The 24,546-nt window shown below is 41.5% G+C and overlaps 2 protein-coding genes across 3 annotated transcripts; both read left to right on the forward strand.

The window, feature by feature from the left end:
• Nucleotides 1-230: 230 nt before the first annotated feature.
• On the forward strand, nt 231-5,413 carry LOC118941064 (transcription initiation factor TFIID subunit 3-like). Its single transcript, XM_036951417.1, has 4 exons — nt 231-416; nt 2,534-3,364; nt 3,474-4,307; nt 4,645-5,413. The coding sequence occupies exons 1-4, from the start codon at nt 231-233 to the stop codon at nt 5,359-5,361; spliced, it is 2,568 nt and encodes an 855-aa protein (XP_036807312.1). The 3' UTR covers nt 5,362-5,413.
• Nucleotides 5,414-10,811: 5,398 nt separating this feature from the next.
• Nucleotides 10,812-20,047, forward strand: LOC118941112 (inner centromere protein-like). Of its 2 annotated transcripts, XM_036952173.1 has the most exons (5): nt 10,812-11,156; nt 12,331-12,442; nt 14,555-14,765; nt 16,890-18,656; nt 18,994-20,047. In XM_036952173.1, exons 3-5 carry the CDS (start codon nt 14,580-14,582, stop codon nt 19,702-19,704), a joined length of 2,664 nt encoding a protein of 887 aa, XP_036808068.1. In that variant the 5' UTR covers nt 10,812-11,156; nt 12,331-12,442; nt 14,555-14,579; the 3' UTR covers nt 19,705-20,047. The 2 variants fall into 2 exon arrangements, with proteins under 2 accessions (XP_036808068.1, XP_036808067.1); XM_036952172.1 differs by lacking the exons at nt 10,812-11,156; nt 12,331-12,442 and adding an exon at nt 13,224-13,558.
• The last annotated feature ends 4,499 nt before the right edge of the window (nt 20,048-24,546 follow it).

The following is a 24,546-nucleotide window of genomic DNA, read 5'->3' on the forward strand; positions in this document are numbered from 1 at the left end:
ATTGATTCATTTGAACTTGGTCGCTTTTCCAGTAGCCAACTTTTTACTAATAATTCAGATAGGCCTATTGCGTAATCATCTCTGGAATGGGATTGTCACTTGCTTAATTGTAAGTAAAGGGGAAGAAATGTGAGCACATCGTAAAGAGATGTATTATTCTTTGGTTAGCAACACACCACTTACTACAACGTTATGTATTTTCCAGACTTATTGTTAGCTAGGAGGAAGACATGGAGGGTTCAACGCTGACACAGAGGAGGGCTGAGTGTCAGTTGAAGGATAGGGAGATCCAGACAGACTACATGATGGAGCTGGGAGCCAGGTTGGTTCTGGTGAGACAGATCCAGAGGGAGCAGGAGAAGGAGATGAAGAGGATTTGGTTTGAGACGAGGAAAATGCCAAGCCTGATTGAGGAGGTAACAAGACCAACTTTGACAAAGTCGACTAGAGTTCTGTTGAACAAAATTGATTAAATCAAATATTTGTCAATATACTGGCAAAATGTGCGATATGCCATTGAACGTAAGCTAACAGTATTTTGTCTGATAACTTTTCTTGTGTTGTATTGTGTATGTCTCTGAGTATTGTTATGTACATAGTCCTCAGTTCTTATGGTTGCCTTGTCTTTAAAAAAAATTAAATAACAAGACCAAGCGATCTCTCATAGACCTTCAAATCAGGATAATGTAGTTGTCTGACCTAGCTACCTTAAGTTGAATGCACTAACGGTAAATTGTTCTGGACAAAAGCGTCTGCTAAATGTCTAAAATGTCAAATGTTGTGCTGGGTGTAGTGCATGTATTTTTACACTTAGTTGACCCGTTAGCTAGAAGACCCAGGGTTGGTACAGACTGGTGCAGAGCATCTGAGAGGACACTAGATATATACAGGGTCTTAGGAAAGTATTCAGACACCTTTACTTATTCCACCTGTTGTTACTTTACATCCTCATTCTAAAATGGATTAAATAAAATAAAGATTCTCAGCAATCTACACATAATACCCCACAATTACAATGCGAAAAAACTGTGTTACATTTGTATTGAAAATGTATTACATTTAAAAACAGAAATACTTTATTTACATAAGTATACAGACCCTTTGCTATGAGTCTCGAAATTGAGCTCAGGTGCATCCTGTTTCCATTGATCGTCCTTTCGATGTTTCTACAACTTGATTGGACTTGTTGTAAATGAAATTGATATGACATGATTTGGAAAGGCACACACCTGTCTATATAAGGTCCCACAGTGGACAGTGCATGCCAGATCAAATACCAAACCACGAGGTAGAAGGGATTGTCCGTAAAGCTCCGAGACAGGATTGTGTCGAGAAACAGATGTCCGCAGCATTGAAGGTCCCCAAGAACACAGTGACCTCCATCATTCTTAAATAGAAGAAGTTTGGAACCACCAAGACTCTTCCTAGAGCTGGACGCCCGGCAAGCTGAGCATTCGGAGGAGAAGGGTCTTAGTCGGGGAGGTGACCAAGAACCCGATAGTGACTGACAGAGCACAAGAGTTCCTCTGTGGAGATAGGAGAACCTTCCAGAAGGACAACCATCTCTGCAGCACTTCACCAATCAGGCCTTTACGGTAGATTTGCCAGATGGAAGCCACTCCTCAGTAAAAGGCACATGACAGCCCACTTGGAGTTTCCCAAAAGGCACCCATTGACTCTCAGACCATGAGAAACAAGATGCTCTGGTCTGATGAAACCAAGATTGAAATCTTTGGCCTGATTGCCAAGCGTCACGTCTGGAGGAAATCTGGCACCTACGGCACAGTCAAGCACGGTGGTGGCAGCATCATGCTGTGGGGATGTTTTTCAGCGGCGTGGACTAAGAGACTAGTCAGGATCGAGGCAAAGATGAACGGAGCACAGAGAGATCCTTGAAGAAAACCTGCTCCAGAGCGCTCAGGACCTCAGACTGGGGGCGATGGGTCACCTTACAACAGAACAACGACCCTAAGCACAAGCCAAGACAACGCAGGAGTGACTTTGGGACACGTCTCTGAATGTCCTTGAGTGGCCCAGCCAGAGCCCGGACTTGAACCGGATCGAACATCTATGGACAGACCTGAAAATAGCTGTGCCGCAACTCTCCCCATCCAACCTAACAGAGCTTGAGAGGATCTGCAGAGAAGAATGGGAGAAAGTCCCCAAACACAAGTATGCCGAGTGTGTAGCGTAATACCCAAGAAGATTCTATGCTGTAATCGCTGCCAACGGTGCTTCAACAAAGTACTGAATACGAAAGCATATTCCCATTATTTTTATTTTAAATTAATTTGGAACGATTCTGTTCTTGCTTTGTCAATATGGGGTATTTTGTGTAGATTGATGACTGAAAAAAATTATTTAATCAATTTTAGAATAAGGCTGAGGTAACAAAATGTGGAAGAAGTGAAAGGGTCTGAATACTTTCCGAAGGCACTGTATATGTGATGTAAAAGTAAATAGAGTTCACTCATAAAGAATGTATGTACTGAATGTGATCACTTTCATCATGTCTGTTTCTTTTCTCCTGCAGAATGTGAGAGATGTGACCAAACGTCCACTCACTGAGTTCATGGCTCCCTGTATTGACTCCCTCCCACCACTGGCTTTCACCAATCGGAGGCCAATACCAACCATGTTGCATCCCCCCTCTCCATTGGTCATACGCACTCAGGATGCACAGCGATTCATTGTATTTTCCTACTTTGTCCCTGCTGAGTGCCCAGTTTCCACAGAGGCCACAGCAGATGTATCTGCTGGTAGAAGAGAGGACTTGTCGACAGATACACATCTTTCCTCAATGCTGCATCGATACCTGCCACACTTCTTTAACAATGACTCCATTCCACCACAGCAGACAGTAGAGGGAACCACTGAGGACTCAGATTCTCCAGTGGCAATATCTAATATCAAGGAAGAGGACAGATTCTATCCTTTCTCCCTCCCACCACTGGCTCAGCGGTTCATTGGCAATTCATTCAAAGTCCCGGAAACCTCCCAGCCTGCTGTTTCAGCCACGGAGTGCCGAGTTGCCACAGTGGACACTGCAGATACAGCCACTGTCAAGAGAGAGAACCGATGGGCAGCTACAATTCTTCCTTCAGTGCTGCCTCCATGCCTGCCACCAGTCGTTGACGATGACTTAATGCCTCCAGAGCACACAGTAGAGGAATCCTATGTGGTCTCATTTGCTACAGAGGCCACTTCAGGCACAGCTACTGTTGATGGAATGGACAGATCAGCAGCTAAATGCCCTGTCCCAATGCTGCCTCCAAGTCTGCCACGTGTCTTTGACGACAAACTGCCAGGGGCGGCAGTAGAGGGAACCAACAAGTGTCCAGTTGCCAGTGAAACAACCAATGATGTGTCCACTCACCTCAAAGAGGACATGGGAGCTGATCAAAGCCCTCCTGACCCTGCAGCACTGCCTCCAAGCTCGCCATGTATCTGTGACTCTGACCACAAACTGATAGGAGGAAAAAGAGGATGTACCCGAGTCCTCCCTTGCCACAGAGATCGCTGTAGGCACATCCATTGTCCAGGGAGAGGACCTGGATAAAAGCCCTGCTCCAAGGCTGCCTCCAAGCTTGTCACACGTTTTGGACAATGACCATAAGCAGCCAGAGGAGACGATAGAGGAAGCCACTGAGTGCTCAGTCGCCGCAGAGGCATCAGTTGCTAATAGAGAGGATCCATCAGCAGCCACAGGTCTTCCCTTAGTGCTGCCTTCAAGCCTGCAACTTGTCTTTGACAATGACTACAAACTACCAGAGGAGGCAGTAGAGGGCACCAGCAAGTGTCCAGTTGCCCGTGAAGCAGTCGCTTCCGTGTCCACTGTCCTCCAAGAGGAGTTTTTGGCTGAAAAAAGTCCTCCTGCACCCACAGCACTGTCTCTAAGGCTGCCCTGCACCCACAACATTGACCACAAACAGCCAGAGGAGACCGTTGAGAACACCACAGAGTGCTCAGTTGACATAGAGGAAAGTGCAGTTGCATCCACTGTCAAGAGAGAGGAAATGATGGGTGATAAAAGCCCTGTCCATGCACTTCCTCCAAGCCTGGCATGCATCCATGACAAGGACCACAAGCAGCCAGATCAGAAAGGAAGGGGCACTACTGTGGAGGTGGATATCTGCCCTCACGCTCAACAGCTGGTCTCAGATGCTAACTTAACTCTGGCAACCCGCAATGATGAGCTGCCCAACCCTCTGATCTGCGTAGTCACTAAGATGCCTGTTAGAGTTGGAGCATCCATATGCAGGTCAGAGGATGAGGAACCCAGGCCCTGGACCCTGGAAGAGGCAAAGGTAGGTGTCGAATTTCACCTTACTACTTTACAGGGATGGTGGTCATTTCCATTTCAATTCAATGCGTTGAAGAGAATTGGAATCTTAGAGTCTTTTGATCGGAATTGAAATGGAATTGACCCCAACCCTGCTGCTCTTTGCTCATAGTATAAAACATCACCCCTCACTAGGGTTAGCATTTGTATTACTTTTAGTATGGACCCAGGAACATCTATAGATATTGTAAAATCTAATGGGGTGCCCCATGAGGCCATCATTGTATGTTGATCACTCAGTTGTGTATTGAATGTGCTACATTGGAACAATATTACATCTAGAGTCAATGTCTTCCTGTTAGGATCATTGGATAGGCATTGAAATTGAGAGTGAAGAGAGGAGCGTCACTGAGGAGGTGAGCCCGAGGGAGGGATTGAAGAGTGAGGCGGATTGTGCCCATTCCAAGTGCTCTATTGGGAAGGTTTCAACAGAGAGAGCAGAAACCATCCTGGGAAGAGTGGGCTTTCTGCTCATGAACCAAATGCAGAAAATCCCATTTTTGAAGATGGAGGAAAAAGAGAAAAATAAGAAACTGAATAAGAAGTTGAAAGATGAAGAGAAAGAGAGAAAGGAGATAAAACACAAGGAGGAGGAGCAAAAAAAGAGGGAGAAGAAAGAGATGAAGGAGAGAGAGAAAGAGCAGAAGAAAGTCATGAAGGCTGAGAAGAAGAGGGAGAAGTTAGAACAGAAAAAGAGAGAGAAGGAAAGAAAAGAGAAGGAAAAGGCAGAGAAAAAGAGGTTAGAGGGGCTGATGAAGATACATAATGACATGATGAAAGACAGAATTAAGAAAGAGAAGAAGTGTTCTGAGGAGCTGAAAAAGAGAGAGAAAGCTCAAGCTGCATTCTTGGAGATGGAGAGAAAGATTCAAGAAAAGGAGGAGAAGAAGAGAGAAAAGATGAGGAGAGAGGAGAGGAAGAGACTGGAGGAGAAGAAAAAGAGGGAACCAGCTGGAGGTGGAACTGAGACGGTGATAGAAGAGCAGGGAAGGGATGAAAGCTTGAAGATGGATGAGTAGACTGGGTAATAGAGAGTAGGGAGGGAGGGATATGGTATTTTTGCATGCAATGAAAGAATGAAGCATTTAAAAATAAAATAAAAAATGTTTACTCTGTTTGATTTTTGTTAAGGCATACTGTACAACACTGTATAAACACAAAATGTTGACTTTTCACACATCTGGGGAGTGTTTAATGATGAGGAGTTGAGGAAGAACAGGGGGGGAGTTGGAGGGTGGAGAGGAATATGATACAGAGGAATTTGATAGAAGGAATATGATATTTTATTTTATTTCACTATTTCACTATTTCACTCAGTTCAGAACAAATTCTTATTTACAATGACGGCCTACCAAAAGGCCTCCTGCGGGGATGGGGTCTGGGATTAAAAATAAATAAATAAACTTAAAACATAGGACAAAACACACATCACGACAAGTGAGACAACACAACACTTTAACCTCTTTCAGCTAGGGGGCACTATTTTTATGTTTGGAAAAAGAACGTTCCCAAAGTAAACGGCCTATTTCTCAGGCCCATATGCTAGAATATGTATATAATTGACAGATTAGGATAGAAAACACTCTAAAGTTTCCAAACTGTCAAAATATTGTCTGTGAGTATAACAGAACTGATATTGCAAGCGAAAACCTGAGGAAAATAAAACCAGGAAGAGGCCTCTATTTTGAAAGCTATATGTTCCATAGCCTGCCTTCGCTCCATTTAAAGGGATATCAACCAGATTCCCTTTCCTATCGCTTCCTCAAGGTGTCAACAGTCTTTAGACATAGTTTCAGGCTTTTATTTTGAAAAATGAGCGAGCAAGATAACATTGCGTAGTGGATAGCTGGGTGTTCGCATGAGTTTTGCTTGCGCAACAGAGTGGTGCAGCCATTGACTCTCCCTCTCCTACTGAAAAAGAGACGGTTGATATATTATCGATTATATACTTTAAAATCAACCTGAGGATTGATTATAAAAAACGTTTGACATGTTTCTGTGGACATTACGGATACTATTTGGAATTTGTCTGCGTTGTTGTGACCGCTCGAGCCTGTGGATTTCTGAACACAACGCGCCAAACAAACTGAGGTATTTTGGATATAAAAATAATCTTTATGGAACAAAAGGAACATTTATTGTGTAACTGGGAGTCTCGTGAGTGAAAACATCCGAAGATCAAAGGTAAGCAATTAATTTTATTGCTTTTCTCATTTTCGTGACCAAGCTACTTTGATGCTAGGTGTCCATAATGTTTTGTCTAGTGATCGATAAACTTACACAAACGCTTGGATTGCTTTCGCTGTAAAGCATATTTTCAAAATCTGACACAACAGACGGATTAACAAAAAGCTAAGCTGTGTTTTGCTATATTAAGATTTCATGAATATAAATATTTATAGTAATATTATTTGAATGTGGCGCTCTGCAATTCAGCGGTTGTTGATGAAAATTATCCTAACGTTAACGGAATGGGTAGCGTCAATTAGTTTTTAACAAGGTAGGCCAGTTGAGAACCAGTTCTCACTTACAACTGCAACCTGACCAAGATAAAACAAATCAGTGCGACAAAAACAACACAGAGTTGCACATGGGTTAAACAAACGTACAGTTAATAGCATAATAGTAAAAATCTATGTTCAGAGTGTGCAAACGTAATAATATTAATGAGGTAAGGCAAAAAAATAGGCCATAGAGGCGAAATAACTACAAATTATCATTAATACTGGAGTGATAGATGTGCAGAGTATCATGTGCAAGTAGAGATACTGGGGTACAAAAGAGAAAAATAAATAAATAACCGATTATGATTTTTCAACACCAATACCGATACCAATTATTGGAGCACCAAAAAAGCTGATACCGATTAATCAGCCAATTTTTTATTTATTTTTTGAAATAATGACAATTACAACAATACTGAATGAACACTTATTTTAACTTAATATAATACATCAATAAAATCTATTTAGCCTCAAGTAAATAATGAAACATGTTCAATTTGGTGTAAATAATGCAAAAACAAAGTGTTGGCGAAGAAAGTAAAAGTGCAATATGTGCTATGTAAGAAAGCTAAAGTTTCAGTTCCTTGCTCAGAACATATGAAAGCTGGTGGGTTCCTTTTAACATGAGTCTTCAATATTCCCAGGTAAGACGTTTTAGGATGTAGTTATTATAGGAATTATAGGACTATTTCCCTCTATACCATTTGTATTTCATTAACCTTTGACTATTGGATGTTCTTATAGGCACTTTAGTATTGCCAGTGTAACAGTATAGCTTCCATCCCTCTCCTCGCTCCTCCCAGCAACACAACGACAACAGCCACCATCAAAGCAGCGTTACCCATGCAGAGCAAGAGGAACAACTACTAGAAGGCTCAGAGCGAGTGACGTTTGAAACGCTATTACCGCGCGCTAACTAGCTAGCCATTTCACTTCGGTTACACCAGCCTCATCTCGGGAGTTGATAGGCTTGAAGTCATAAACAGCGCAATGCTTGACGCACAACGAAGAGCTGCTGGCAAAACGCAAAGAAAGCCTGTTTGAATTAATGTTTACGCGCCTGCTTCTGCCTACCACCGCTCAGTCAGATACTTAGATACGTGTATGCTTGTATGCTCAGTCAGATTATATGCAACGCAGGAAACGCTAGATAATATTTAGTAATATCATCAACCATGTGTAGTTAACTAGTGATTATGATTGATTGTCTTTTATAAGATAAGTTTAATGCTAGCTAGCAACTTACCTTGGCTTACTGCATTCGCGTAACAGGCAGTCTCCTTGTGGAGTGCAACGAGAGAGAGGCAGGTCGTTATTGGGTTAACTGTAAGGTTGCAAGATTGAATCCCCCGAGCTGACAAGGTGAAAATCTGGAGTTCTGCCCCTGAACGAGGCAGTTAACCCACCGTTCCTAGGCCGTCATTGAAAATAAGAATGTGTTCTTAACTGACTTGCCTAGTTAAATAAAGGTAAATATATATATATATATATTTATTTTTATAATCGGCGCCCAAAAATACTGATATACTATGATAAAAAAATTACAGACCTCTACATGCTTTGTAAGTAGGAAAACCTGCAAAATAGGCAGCTTATCAAATACTTGTTCTCCCCACTGTATATGAAATATGTACAAATAAACGAGGAAAGCAAATATTTTCACCGGACAAGACAAGAAAACACACCTCCGACTGCTACGCGATCTTGGGACAGTCTCTGCCCAACGAGAGAACTAAGACGACAACATAGCATGGCAGCAACACATGACAACACAGCATGGTAGCAACACAATATGACAATAACATGGTAGCAACACAACATGGCAGCAGCACAACATGGTAGCAGCACAAAACAGGGTACAAACATTGTTGGGCAGGGACAACAGCACAAAGGGCAAGAAGGAAGAGACAACAATACATCACGCAAAGCAGCCATAGAGGAAATATGATAGAAGAATATAATACACAGAATACGATAGAGGGGAATATGATATAGATTATTATAATACAGGGGAATATGATAGAGAGGGAAATGATGGAGAGGAAAAAGATAGCGGGGAATATAATACACAGAATATGATAGAGAGGAATATGATGGAGGGGAATATGATAGCGGAGAAAATGATTGAGGGGAATATGATGGAGGGGAATATGATGGAATATGATGGAGCCTACATAAAGCTGTCCCAACAGCAGAGTCCCAACACCTTACCACTGCTACACCTGGCTATCAGCTAGAGCCTTGTCTGGCAGCGAAATAGTTCCTTCATCCAGTGAGGAACATGGGCTACTAGCAGCTTACTACACAACATACACTTAGTGTTCATTTCTTAGCTACAGTATACATTTCTCCCTGCCTAATTAAATCAATTATGAATCATACAAGACATTTTTGGACTCAACTTGTTGTGCTGTGCTCACTTGAACAGGAAGGTGGTGCAGCGGTCCTTCGTGGGCAAATTTTGTCATCAAACTTTGTAATCAAGGTCTGGCATTCTCTGGATTCATGGTACTTTTAAGACAACTGGGAACTCAACAAAAAAAGCTTGAATCATGATTATGTCAGTGATCTTCAGGTCGTAGCTCTTTAAAGAGCTCTTTTTCCTAGCCACCGTGCTTCTACACCTGCATTGCTTGCTGTTTGGGGTTTTAGGCTGGGTTTCTGTACAGCACTTTGAGATATCAGCTGATGTACGAAGGGCTATATAAATACATTTGATTTGATTTGATTTAAAGAGGCCCGAGTTCCAAATTTACAATTCCGAGCTGGATGAAAAATGAAAACGTATTTTCCAAGTCGTAGCTCCTTTTTCCCGAGTTACCAGTTGTCTTGAACTTACTAAACTTACTTGATGTCAGCTTTGCACACACTTGGCATTCTCTCAACCATCTTCACCTGGAATGCCTTTTCAACAGTCTTGAAGGAGTTCGCTCATATGCTGAGCACTTGTTGGCTGCTTTTCCCAAGCAATCTCACTTGGGATGAGGTCGGGTGATTGTGGAGGCTGGATCATCTGATGCAGAACTCCATCACTCTCCTTCTTGTTCAAATATCCCTTACACAGCCTGGAGGTGTGTTGGGTCATTGTCCTGTTGAAAACAAATGATTAGTTCCACTAAGCGCAAACCAGATGGGATGGCGGATCGCTGCAGAATGCTGTGGTAGCCATGCTGGTTAAGTGTGCTTGAATTCTAAATAGATCACAGACAGTGTCACCAACAAAGCAACCCCACACCATCACACCTCATCCTCCATGATTCACGCTGTGAACTACATATGCGGAGATCATCCGTTCACCTACTCCGCGTCTCACAAAGATACGGAGGTTGGAACCAAAATCTCAAATTTGGACTGATCTGACCAAAGGACAGATTTCCACCAGTCTAATGTCTATTGCTTGTGTTTCTTGGCCCAAGCAAGTCTCTTTTTATTATTGGTGTCCTTTAGTAGTGATCTCTTTGCAGAATTTTGACCATGAAGGTCTGATTCACGCAGTCTCCTTTGAAAAGTTGATGTTGAGATGTGTCTGTTACTTGAACTTTGTGAAGCATTTATTTGGTCTGCAATTTATGAGGCTGGTAACTCTAATGAACTTTCCTGATTGACTGATCTTCATGTCTTAAGGTAATGATGGACTGTTGTTTCTCTTTGCTTATTTGACCTGTTCTTGCCATAATATGGACTTGTTAATTTTCTCCAAATAGGGCAATCTTCTGTAAACAACCCCTACCTTGTCACAACACAATTGATTGATTCAAACGCATTAAGGAAAGAAATTCCACAAATTAACTTTTAACATGGCACACGTGTTAATTAAAATGCATTCCAGATGACTAGCTCATGAAGCTGGTTAAGAGAATGCCAAGAGTGTGCAAAGCTGTCATCCAGGCAAAGGGTGGCTACTTTAAAGAATCTCAAATATAAAATGTATTTTGTAGCACTTCTTTGCTTACTACATGATTCCACATGTGTTATTTCATAGTGTTGATGTCTTCCCTATTCTGCCCTCCCAAGCAAAAAGGCAGTAACTGCTCATTTGGTCAAAAATTAGTTCATGTCATTTTTGTTAGATTAAATGCATGCTTAATCATGTGGACAAGTATCCTGCCTCTATTGTATTGTGTTTTGGAGAAAATGGGGTTTACCTTTGTATCATATCATTTTATTCTGTGATGCAATCGAACCTGTATGACACTGACCTACACACACATACCTTGCTAATCTAGGGATACAACTCCATGGAACAGCATTCCCGGGGGTTAAATGATGGTTGAACTTGCTCTGAAACGCCGACATCCAGACAGACACTGGTAAGAACTAGCCAGCTAAGTAGATCTGACATCAAAATGAATTAGCTAGCTAGCAAGCTAAGCTAGCTAGCGAGCATAGACTAACAATGCTACCTGCTCTCATAAGATATCTGCAATTGGTACTAACGTCAATCTATTAGCCATATAATTAATGAATTATATTCTGAAATTTCATCTGATGGTTTCTTTGAATCAGTACACCATACACACGATGTCTAGCCAGTGACAGCCACCTAGCTAAAACTGACGCGCCCCTACCAAAACGTCAAAACCGACGTAGCTAGCATTAGCATGAAGCAATAGATTTGTGCTACATTTTCCCATAAGAGACAATCAGCAGTTTATACTAGCTTTAATCTATTTGACCTAGAATTAATATAATCCCTATAGTTGTATTCTGACATTCAATGTGTTATTTGAACCCATAACGTTACACCACACACGATCTCTAGCCAGCTGACGGTCAGTTGGACGTGCACCCCATACTGAGCTGTCAAAAGCCACCCACACTCGTTTTCCGGATGAGCGCACACACACAGCATTGCTAGCTCATTAATAATATATATACTCACATGTTCAGGGTTTCTGGTTTTCTTTTATATTCCAGTATTGCGTGACTGTCCTGGTCAGGAAAGTTAAAATCTCAAATTGTATCCATCACCTTTGTTGGTGGAATATGTAATTAGTACAACAAGCTTTGACATACCAAACGTGTGCTCAATGTGTCTGCTTCAGTGCCATCATTACATGAATGCGGAAAAAAACTGTTTTGCATGACTTCCACCAATTCCCGTGGTCTACATGATTAGTATCTATGCGGAACAAAGTTGCCATGTGAGGGTGTATTAGGACAGTCCAACCACGTCAACACTAGATCTTATTCCTGTCAATGTCCAACCATGCAATTTTTTTGTATTTGTAAGGAAAAATGAAAATGTAAGAGCCTTTTTGGGAGCAGGTATGAAATTAATAGATGAACTGAGTTATGACAGTGAAAATGATTATGATAATGTTCGCACAAGATAAAATCAACATTGATTATATCCTATATTATAGAATAACTGAAACGGATTATGATCATATGTTTGAAAATGTCAGTATTAATTATTATCATCCATGACAGAATAGAATCATTAGGATGCAGGTCCCTGATTATTTGCTCTGTTTATTTCAGTTGAGTTTGAGGGCCACATTCCAACAAAGATTCCTGATCTACCCCCTTTAACTGAAGTCACAGTGTCAACACTACTTGAAGAAATAGAGAACCAGTGGGTGGTCTCTGACAGGTAATCATTTAATGTAATTCAAACAATTTCAGTGCTGCATTTCACATTTATTCCTATAACAAGACATAGGCTATTTGTCAAACAGTATGTAATGTCTCTATGTAAATGCAACTGGTATCTTAGTGGAAGACACACAAAGGATGCAGTTTCAACTTTGTTACACTGTCAGTAATTACACTGCTCTTGAGTCTGATTGGTTAGATCAACTGGAAAGACATAGATAAGAAACATTTCAAACAAGTTTTTAAACAATGGGACCTGTTGGCAGGTCTAAAACTACTGTTCTATAGTCAGCTGATATTGATTTCCTTAATAATAAATTGAACTACAATGCAAGAATTCAGGGACACCTACTCTTCAATCAAATGTTTCAGGCCTAGATAATTACACACCCAGCACATCTTATTTCTCTACCAGCATGCGAACCGTGAAGATCCCTCAACTGCAACAGCTCTAGTTGTTTTAACCGATCAATGGATCAGGTCACTTGACCAAAATAAGCTGCTTCTTGATTTTAGTGCAACATTTGACCTTGTTGATCATATGGCTAATAGCTGAGGCCATTGAGGAGAGATGTTTTCTTAAACACTCACTGAGGTGTCACAGTCTACAGAATACCTGTTTTACTGTATGTAGTAAGGTAGCCTAAATATTTTATTAATGATGAAGATTTTGATGAGCAACACTGACATTAGCGGAAGGCTAAGGTCAAACAAATAACCTAAGTAAACCTGGATGCTAGTTGTGAAATCTAAAACATATTCAATTTGAAATAGGCAAAACACCTGTACTATGAATGGTCAACAATTTAATAAGAGGTAGAGCATTTTATTTTAATAAAACATTTGGTTACATGGATTCAATGTAAATATTACATATGACTGTGCTCAACAGGTTAAAAAAAAGGGAATTGTTCTAGCATTTGATTACACATGAGAGCTTCTGTGGGTAGTCATAGCAATGGGGCCTTCATTGTGACATCACAAGATTCTGATTCTGGGAGGTTAGCTGTTGCACAGACAAACAGAACAGTGCAAAGAGACTGATTCAACTAACCACTGACAGATTATTCATGTCCTATTTCATTAGCAAGAGAACACGCTGCTTACTTGAGAGGTAGGTTGTAATATAACTTACTGTTTAACTATGTTTCTGAAGAATAACTACTTTTTAAATGACTTGTGTACTAACATGACCCTTTAAGTAGGCCTGACATGCAATCATGGTGACAAGTGAAACTATTGACGAGAGACAGTTTGCTTGAATCAGTTTTTTTGTGAGAAAATTGTTCATCCTGACAACTGAGATGGCATGTTACAGTTGTTGTAGTCAGCCAGCCTAATGGCAAATACATTCTATTGATGAAAGAAAACCGCATCTCTGTGTTAATCCCCAACATACATTGTAATCAATTATCTCTATAAATATGTAACACAAGGGTAGGTTGTGTAAAAAACAAGTAGGCGAACTTGGCTAACTTGTAGTTGCTAATTTAAAAAAATATTCAGATTTTCTTGATTAAATGGTCATCCATTTCAAATGGTTGAATTGATAGACCTCATTAAATTGAGTTGCACTCAGAGGCACTCAAAGAGAAGACTGGAGTGATTCAAATAGATGAAACTGTACAACAAGTTTGGTCCATGATGGAAATAGTCACTTTCTTCCCCCAAAACCTTTTTGAATGATATTATATAAGTGATTAGTGTGGTTTGTGAGAACCAGGGCCAATATGGAGTGGCGTTACATGAGGGGGTTGAATAAGGGTCAATAGTAAGGTACAGAGAGAGCCTGAAGTTTGATTGTTAAAGTCTATGTTGTGCTTTCTCATCTCCAATGGCAACGCCTTGCATCACAATGAAGATGTCATGAAGGATATTGTGCACATAATGATAGGAACAGCCAAAATTGATTCATTTGAACTTGGTCGCTTTTCCAGTAGCCAACTTTTTACTAATAATTCAGATAGGCCTATTGCGTAATCATCTCTGGATTGGGATTGTCACTTGCTTAATTGTAAGTAAAGGGGAAGAAATGTGAGCACATCGTAAAGAGATGTATTATTCTTTGGTTAGCAACACACCACTTACTACAACGTTATGTATTTTCCAGACTTATTGTTAGCTAGGAGGAAGACATGGAGGGTTCAACGCTGACACAGAGGAGGGCTGAGTGTCAGTTGAAGGATAGGGAGATCCAGACAGACTACATGATGGAGCTGGGAGCCAGGTTGGTTCTGGTGAGACAGATCCAGAGGGAGCAGGAGAAGGAGATGAAGAGGATTTGGTTTGAGACGAGGAAAATGCCAAGCCTGATTGAGGAGGTAACAAGACCAACTTTGACAAAGTCGACTAGAGTTCTGTTGAACAAAATTGATTAAATCAAATATATGTCAATATACTGGCAAAATGTGCCATATGCCATTGAACGTAAGCTAACAGTATTTTGTCTGATAACTTTTCTTGTGTTGTACTGTGTATGTCTCTGAGTATTGTTATGTACACAGTCCTCAGTTCTTATGGTTGCCTTGTCTTTAAAACAAAAATTTAATAACAAGACCAAGCGATCTCTCATAGACCTTCAAATCAGGATAATGTAGTTAGTTGTCTGACCTAGCTACCTTAAGTTGAATGCACTAACGGTAAATTGTTCTGGACAAAAGCGTCTGCTAAATGTCTAAAATGTCAAATGTTGTGCTGGGTGTAGTGCATGTATTTTTACACTTAGTTGACCCGTTAGCTAGAAGACCCAGGGTTGGTACAGACTGGTGCAGAGCATCTGAGAGGACACTAGATATATACAGTGTCTTAGGAAAGTATTCAGACACCTTTACTTATTCCACCTGTTGTTACTTTACATCCTCATTCTAAAATGGATTCAATAAAATAAAGATTCTCAGCAATCTACACATAATACCCCACAATTACAATGCGAAAAAACTGTGTTACATTTGTATTGAAAATGTATTACATTTAAAAACAGAAATACTTTATTTACATAAGTATACAGACCCTTTGCTATGAGTCTCGAAATTGAGCTCAGGTGCATCCTGTTTCCATTGATCGTCCTTTCGATGTTTCTACAACTTGATTGGACTTGTTGTAAATGAAATTGATATGACATGATTTGGAAAGGCACACACCTGTCTATATAAGGTCCCACAGTGGACAGTGCATGCCAGATCAAATACCAAACCATGAGGTAGAAGGGATTGTCCGTAGAGCTCCGAGACAGGATTGTGTCGAGAAACAGATGTCCGCAGCATTGAAGGTCCCCAAGAACACAGTGACCTCCATCATTCTTAAATAGAAGAAGTTTGGAACCACCAAGACTCTTCCTAGAGCTGGACGCCCGGCCAAGCTGAGCATTCGGAGGAGAAGGGTCTTAGTCGGGGAGGTGACCAAGAACCCGATAGTGACTGACAGAGCACAAGAGTTCCTCTGTGGAGATAGGAGAACCTTCCAGAAGGACAACCATCTCTGCAGCACTTCACCAATCAGGCCTTTACGGTAGATTTGCCAGATGGAAGCCACTCCTCAGTAAAAGGCACATGACAGCCCACTTGGAGTTTCCCAAAAGGCACCCATTGACTCTCAGACCATGAGAAACAAGATGCTCTGGTCTGATGAAACCAAGATTGAAATCTTTGGCCTGATTGCCAAGCGTCACGTCTGGAGGAAATCTGGCACCTACGGCACAGTCAAGCACGGTGGTGGCAGCATCATGCTGTGGGGATGTTTTTCAGCGGCGTGGACTAAGAGACTAGTCAGGATCGAGGCAAAGATGAACGGAGCACAGAGAGATCCTTGAAGAAAACCTGCTCCAGAGCGCTCAGGACCTCAGACTGGGGGCGATGGGTCACCTTACAACAGAACAACGACCCTAAGCACAAGCCAAGACAACGCAGGAGTGACTTTGGGACACGTCTCTGAATGTCCTTGAGTGGCCCAGCCAGAGCCCGGACTTGAACCGGATCGAACATCTATGGACAGACCTGAAAATAGCTGTGCCGCAACTCTCCCCATCCAACCTAACAGAGCTTGAGAGGATCTGCAGAGAAGAATAGGAGAAAGTCCCCAAACACAAGTATGCCGAGTGTGTAGCGTAATACCCAAGAAGATTCTATGCTGTAATCGCTGCCAACGGTGCTTCAACAAAGTACTGAATACGAAAGCATATTCCCATTATTTTTATTTTAAATTAATTTGGAACGATTCTGTTCTTGCTTTGTCAATATGGGGTATTTTGTGTAGATTGATGACTGAAAAAAATTATTTAATCAATTTTAGAATAAGGCTGAGGTAACAAAATGTGGAAGAAGTGAAAGGGTCTGAATACTTTCCGAAGGCACTGTATATGTGATGTAAAAGTAAATAGAGTTCACTCATAAAGAATGTATGTACTGAATGTGATCACTTTCATCATGTCTGTTTCTTTTCTCCTGCAGAATGTGAGAGATGTGACCAAACGTCCACTCACTGAGTTCATGGCTCCCTGTATTGACTCCCTCCCACCACTGGCTTTCACCAATCGGAGGCCAATACCAACCATGTTGCATCCCCCCTCTCCATTGGTCATACGCACTCAGGATGCACAGCGATTCATTGTATTTTCCTACTTTGTCCCTGCTGAGTGCCCAGTTTCCACAGAGGCCACAGCAGATGTATCTGCTGGTAGAAGAGAGGACTTGTCGACAGATACACATCTTTCCTCAATGCTGCATCGATACCTGCCACACTTCTTTAACGATGACTCCATTCCACCACAGCAGACAGTAGAGGGAACCACTGATTCTCCAGTGGCAATATCTAATATCAAGGAAGAGGACAGATTCTATCCTTTCTCCCTCCCACCACTGGCTCAGCGGTTCATTGGCAATTCATTCAAAGTCCCGGAAACCTCCCAGCCTGCTGTTTCAGCCACGGAGTGCCGAGTTGCCACAGTGGACACTGCAGATACAGCCACTGTCAAGAGAGAGAACCGATGGGCAGCTACAATTCTTCCTTCAGTGCTGCCTCCATGCCTGCCACCAGTCGTTGACGATGACTTCATGCCTCCAGAGCACACAGTAGAGGAATCCTATGTGGTCTCATTTGCTACAGAGGCCACTTCAGGCACAGCTACTGTTGATGGAATGGACAGATCAGCAGCTAAATGCCCTGTCCCAATGCTGCCTCCAAGTCTGCCACGTGTCTTTGACGACAAACTGCCAGGGGCGGCAGTAGAGGGAACCAACAAGTGTCCAGTTGCCAGTGAAACAACCAATGATGTGTCCACTCACCTCAAAGAGAACATGGGAGCTGATCAAAGCCCTCCTGACCCTGCAGCACTGCCTCCAAGCTCGCCATGTATCTGTGACTCTGACCACAAACTGACCAAGGAGGAAAAAGAGGATGTACCCGAGTCCTCCCTTGCCACAGAGATCGCTGTAGGCACATCCATTGTCCAGGGAGAGGACCTGGATAAAAGCCCTGCTCCAAGGCTGCCTCCAAGCTTGTCACACGTTTTGGACAATGACCATAAGCAGCCAGAGGAGACGATAGAGGAAGCCACTCAGTGCTCAGTCGCCGCAGAGGCATCAGTTGCTAATAGAGAGGATCCATCAGCAGCCACAGGTCTTCCCTTAGTGCTGCCTTCAAGCCTGCAACTTGTCTTTGACAATGACTACAAACTACCAGAGGAGGCAGTAGAGGGCACCAGCAAGTGTCCAGTTGCCCGTGAAGCAGTCGCTTCCGTGTCCACTGTCCTCCAAGAGGAGTTTTTGGCTGAAAAAAGTCCTCCTGCACCCACAGCACTGTCTCTAAGGCTGCCCTGCACCCACAACATTGACCACAAACAGCCAGAGGAGACCGTTGAGAACACCACAGAGTGCTCAGTTGACATAGAGGAAAGTGCAGTTGCATCCACTGTCAAGAGAGAGGAAATGATGGGTGATAAAAGCCCTGTCCATGCACTTCCTCCAAGCCTGGCATGCATCCATGACAAGGACCCCAAGCAGCCAGATCAGAAAGGAAGGGGCACTACTGTGGAGGTGGATATCTGCCCTCACGTTCAACAGCTGGTCTCAGATGCTAACTTAACTCTGGCAACCCGCAATGATGAGCTGCCCAACCCTCTGATCTGCGTAGTCACTAAGATGCCTGTTAGAGTTGGAGCATCCATATGCAGGTCAGAGGATGAGGAACCCAGGCCCTGGACCCTGGAAGAGGTAAAGGTAGGTGTCGAATTTCACCTTACTACTTTACAGGGATGGTGGTCATTTCCATTTCAATTCAATGCGTTGAAGAGAATTGGAATCTTAGAGTCTTTTGATCGGAATTGAAATGGAATTGACCCCAACCCTGCTGCTCTTTGCTCATAGTATAAAACATCACCCCTCACTAGGGTTAGCATTTGTATTACTTTTAGTATGGACCCAGGAACATCTATAGGTATTGTAAAATCTAATGGGGTGCCCCATGAGGCCATCATTGTATGTTGATCACTCAGTTGTGTATTGAATGTGCTACATTGGAACAATATTACATCTAGAGTCAATGTCTTCCTGTTAGGATCATTGGATAGGCATTGAAATTGAGAGTGAAGAGAGGAGCGTCACTAAGGAGGTGAGCCCGAGGGAGGGATTGAAGAGTGAGGCGGATTGTGCCCATTCCAAGTGCTCTATTGGGAAGGTTTCTACAGAGAGAGCAGAAACCATCCTGGGAAGAGTGGGCTTTCTGCTCATGAACCAAATGCAGAAAATCCCATTTTTGAAGATGGAGGAAAAAGAGAAAAATAAGAAACTGAATAAGAAGTTGAAAGATAAAGAGAGAAAGGAGATTAAACACAAGGAGGAGGAGCAAAAAAAGAGGGAGAAGAAAGAGATGAAGGAGAGAGAGAAAGAGCAGAAGAAAGTCATGAAGGCTGAGAAGAAGAGGGAGAAGTTAGAACAGAAAAAGAGAGAGAAGGAAAGAAAAGAGAAGGAAAAGGCAGAGAAAAAGAGGTTAGAGGGGCTGATGAAGATACATAATGACATGATGAAAGACAGAATTAAGAAAGAGAAGAAGTGTTCTGAGGAGCTGAAAAAGAGAGAGAAAGCTCAAGCTGCATTCTTGGAGATGGAGAGAAAGATTCAAGAAAAGGAGGAGAAGAAGAGAGAAAAGATGAGGAGAGAGGAGAGGAAGAGACTGGAGGAGAAGAAAAAGAGGGAACCAGCTGGAGGTGGAACTGAGACGGTGATAGAAGAGCAGGGAAGGGATGAAAGCTTGAAGATGGATGAGTAGACTGGGTAATAGAGAGTAGGGAGGGAGGGATATGGTATTTTTGCATGCAATGAAAGAACGAAGCATTTAAAAATAAAATAAAAAATGTTTACTCTGTTTGATTTTTGTTAAGGCATACTGTACAACACTGTATAAACACAAAATGTTGACTTTTCACACATCTGGGGAGTGTTTAATGATGAGGAGTTGAGGAAGAACAGGGGGGGAGTTGGAGGGTGGAGAGGAATATGATACAGAGGAATTTGATAGAAGGAATATGATATTTTATTTTATTTCACTCGGCATGTCAGTTCAGAACAAATTCTTATTTACAATGACGGCCTACCAAAAGGCAAAAGGCCTCCTGCGGGGATGGGGTCTGGGATTAAAAATAAATAAATAAACATAGGACAAAACACACATCACGACAAGTGAGACAACACAACACTTTAACCTATTTCAGCTAGGGGGCACTATTTTTATGTTTGGAAAAAGAACGTTCCCAAAGTAAACGGCCTATTTCTCAGGCCCATATGCTAGAATATGCATATAATTGACAGATTAGGATAGAAAACACTCTAAAGTTTCCAAAACTGTCAAAATATTGTCTGTGAGTATAACAGAACTGATATTGCAAGCGAAAACCTGAGGAAAATAAAACCAGGAAGAGGCCTCTATTTTGAAAGCTATATGTTCCATAGCCTGCCTTCGCTCCATTTAAAGGGATATCAACCAGATTCCCTTTCCTATCGCTTCCTCAAGGTGTCAACAGTCTTTAGACATAGTTTCAGGCTTTTATTTTGAAAAATGAGCGAGCAAGATAACATCGCGTAGTGGATAGCTGGGTGTTCGCATGAGTTTTGCTTGCGCAACAGAGTGGTGCAGCCATTGACTCTCCCTCTCCTACTGAAAAAGAGACAGTGCCGGTTGATATATTATCGATTATATACTTTAAAATCAACCTGAGGATTGATTATAAAAAACGTTTGACATGTTTCTGTGGACATTACGGATACTATTTGGAATTTGTCTGCGTTGTGACCGCTCGAGCCTGTGGATTTCTGAACACAAAAAGCTAACAACAAAAAGCTAAGCTGTGTTTTGCTATATTGTGATTTCATGAATACAAATATTTATAGTAATATTATTTGAATGTGGCGCTCTGCAATTCAGCGGTTGTTGATGAAAATTATCCTAACGTTAACGGAATGGGTAGCGTCAATTAGTTTTTAACAAGGTAGGCCAGTTGAGAACCAGTTCTCACTTACAACTGCAACCTGACCAAGATAAAACAAATCAGTGCGACAAAAACAACACAGAGTTGCACATGGGTTAAACAAACGTACAGTTAATAGCATAATAGTAAAAATCTATGTTCAGAGTGTGCAAACGTAATAATATTAATGAGGTAAGGCAAAAAAATAGGCCATAGAGGCGAAATAACTACAAATTATCATTAATACTGGAGTGATAGATGTGCAGAGTATCATGTGCAAGTAGAGATACTGGGGTACAAAAGAGAAAAATAAATAAATAACCGATTATGATTTTTCAACACCAATACCGATACCAATTATTGGAGGACCAAAAAAGCCGATACCGATTAATCGGCCAATTTTTTATTTATTTTTTGAAATAATGACAATTACAACAATACTGAATGAACACTTATTTTAACTTAATATAATACATCAATAAAATCAATTTAGCCTCAAGTAAATAATGAAACATGTTCAATTTGGTGTAAATAATGCAAAAACAAAGTGTTGGCGAAGAAAGTAAAAGTGCAATATGTGCTATGTAAGAAAGCTAAAGTTTCAGTTCCTTGCTCAGAACAGAACAGAACAGAACATATGAAAGCTGGTGGGTTCCTTTTAACATGAGTCTTCAATATTCCCAGGTAAGACGTTTTAGGATGTAGTTATTATAGGAATTATAGGACTATTTCCCTCTATACCATTTGTATTTCATTAACCTTTGACTATTGGATGTTCTTATAAGCACTTTAGTATTGCCAGTGTAACAGTATAGCTTCCATCCCTCTCCTCGCTCCTCCCTGGGCTCGAACCAGCAACACAACGACAACAGCCACCATCAAAGCAGCGTTACCCATGCAGAGCAAGAGGAAAAACTACTATAAGGCTCAGAGCGAGTGACGTTTGAAACGCTATTACCGCGCGCTAACTAGCTAGCCATTTCACTTCGGTTACACCAGCCTCATCTCGGGAGTTGATAGGCTTGAAGTCATAAACAGCGCAATGCTTGACGCACAACGAAGAGCTGCTGGCAAAACGCAAAGAAAGCCTGTTTGAATTAATGTTTACGCGCCTGCTTCTGCCTACCACCGCTCAGTCAGATACTTAGATACGTGTATGCTTGTATGCTCAGTCAGATTATATGCAACGCAGGAAACGCTAGATAATATCTAGTAATATCATCAACCATGTGTAGTTAACTAGTGATTATGATTGATTGTCTTTTATACGATAAGTTTAATGCTAGCTAGCAACTTACCTTGGCTTACTGCATTCGCGTAACAGTCAGTCTCCTTGTGGAGTGCAACGAGAGAGAGGCAGGTCGTTATTGGGTTAACTGTAAGGTTGCAAGATTGAATACCCCGAGCTGACAAGGTGAAAATCTGGAGTTCTGCCCCTGAACGAGGCAGTTAACCCACCGTTCCTAGGCCGTCATTGAAAATAAGAATGTGTTCTTAACTGACTTGCCTAGTTAAATAAAGGTTAAAAAAAAAATATATATTTATTTTTATAAATCGGCGCCCAAAAATACTGATATACTATGATAAAAAAATTACAGACCTCTACATGCTTTGTAAGTAGGAAAACCTGCAAAATAGGCAGCTTATCAAATACTTGTTCTCCCCACTGTATATGAAATATGTACAAATAAACGAGGAAAGCGAATATTTTCACCGGACAAGACAAGAAAACACACCTCCGACTGCTACGCGATCTTGGGACAGTCTCTGCCCAACGAGAGAACTAAGACGACAACATAGCATGGCAGCAACACATGACAACACAGCATGGTAGCAACACAATATGACAATAACATGGTAGCAACACAACATGGCAGCAGCACAACATGGTAGCAGCACAAAACAGGGTACAAACATTGTTGGGCAGGGACAACAGCACAAAGGGCAAGAAGGAAGAGACAACAATACATCACGCAAAGCAGCCATAGAGGAAATATGATAGAGGAATATAATACACAGAATATGATAGAGGGGAATATGATATAGATTATTATAATACAGGGGAATATGATAGAGAGGGAAATGATGGAGAGGAAAAAGATAGCGGGGAATATAATACACAGAATATGATAGAGAGGAATATGATGGAGGGGAATATGATAGCGGAGAAAATGATTGAGGGGAATATGATGGAGGGGAATGTGATATAGGGGAATATAATACACAGAATATGATAGAGAGGAATATGATGGAGGGGAATGTGATATAGGGGAATATAATACACAGAATATGATAGAGAGGAATATGATGGAGGGGAATATGATAGCGGAGAAAATGATTGAGGGGAATATGATGGAGGGGAATGTGATATAGGGGAATATAATACACAGAATATGATAGAGGGGAATATGATATATATTATTATAATACAGGGTAATATGTTAGAGAGAATATAATAGAGAGGAATATGATAGCGGAAATATTATAGAGGGAATATGATCAGTGGCGATTTGAGCTTGTAAATCTTGGCGGGGAAATAAAAAATTGTGTGGGATGAATGCCAACAAAGCCACTATACTACACAACAAAAGCATTTCGCTACACTCGCATTAACATCTGCTAACCATGTGTATGTGACAAATAAAATGTGATTTGATTTGATAAACAATATATTAATTGCCCTATAACGTGACAAACAGTGCCCACAAACTGTTATAGCCTACATAAAGCTGTCCCAACAGCAGAGTCCCAACACCTTACCACTGCTACACCTGGCTATCAGCTAGAGCCTTGTCTGGCAGCGAAATAGTTCCTTCATCCAGTGAGGAACATGGGCTACTAGCAGCTTACTACACAACATACACTTAGTGTTCATTTCTTAGCTACAGTATACATTTCTCCCTGCCTAATTAAATCAATTATGAATCATACAAGACATTTTTGGACTCAACTTGTTGTGCTGTGCTCACTTGAACAGGAAGGTGGTGCAGCGGTCCTTCGTGGGCAAATTTTGTCATCAAACTTTGTAATCAAGGTCTGGCATTCTCTGGATTCATGGTACTTTTAAGACAACTGGGAACTCAACAAAAAAAGCTTGAATCATGATTATGTCAGTGATCTTCAGGTCGTAGCTCTTTAAAGAGCTCTTTTTCCTAGCCACCGTGCTTCTACACCTGCATTGCTTGCTGTTTGGGGTTTTAGGCTGGGTTTCTGTACAGCACTTTGAGATATCAGCTGATGTACGAAGGTCTATATAAATACATTTGATTTGATTTGATTTAAAGAGGCCCGAGTTCCAAATTTACAATTCCGAGCTGGATGAAAAATGAAAACGTATTTTCCAAGTCGTAGCTCCTTTTTCCCGAGTTACCAGTTGTCTTGAACTTACTAAACTTACTTGATGTCAGCTTTGCACACACTTGGCATTCTCTCAACCATCTTCACCTGGAATGCCTTTTCAACAGTCTTGAAGGAGTTCGCTCATATGCTGAGCACTTGTTGGCTGCTTTTCCCAAGCAATCTCACTTGGGATGAGGTCGGGTGATTGTGGAAGCTGGATCATCTGATGCAGAACTCCATCACTCTCCTTCTTGTTCAAATATCCCTTACACAGCCTGGAGGTGTGTTGGGTCATTGTCCTGTTGAAA

Source organism: Oncorhynchus mykiss, chromosome 18, assembly GCF_013265735.2.
Source record: "Oncorhynchus mykiss isolate Arlee chromosome 18, USDA_OmykA_1.1, whole genome shotgun sequence".
NCBI lineage: Eukaryota > Metazoa > Chordata > Actinopteri > Salmoniformes > Salmonidae > Oncorhynchus > Oncorhynchus mykiss.

What these genes read in the sequence shown, in the direction of transcription:
- LOC118941064 (XM_036951417.1), top strand. Translation starts at nt 231, where the DNA reads ATGGAGGGTTCAACGCTGACACAGAGGAGGGCTGAGTGTCAGTTGAAG. An exon ending in TGCCAAGCCTGATTGAGGAG is followed by an intron (nt 417 to 2,533) that starts GTAACAAGACCA and finishes TTTCTCCTGCAG; the next exon opens with AATGTGAGAGATGTGACCAA. An exon ending in CCAGTGAAACAACCAATGAT is followed by an intron (nt 3,365 to 3,473) that starts GTGTCCACTCAC and finishes ACAAACTGATAG; the next exon opens with GAGGAAAAAGAGGATGTACC.
- LOC118941112 (XM_036952173.1), top strand. Translation starts at nt 14,580, where the DNA reads ATGGAGGGTTCAACGCTGACACAGAGGAGGGCTGAGTGTCAGTTGAAG. An exon ending in TGCCAAGCCTGATTGAGGAG is followed by an intron (nt 14,766 to 16,889) that starts GTAACAAGACCA and finishes TTTCTCCTGCAG; the next exon opens with AATGTGAGAGATGTGACCAA. An exon ending in GGACCCTGGAAGAGGTAAAG is followed by an intron (nt 18,657 to 18,993) that starts GTAGGTGTCGAA and finishes TCTTCCTGTTAG; the next exon opens with GATCATTGGATAGGCATTGA.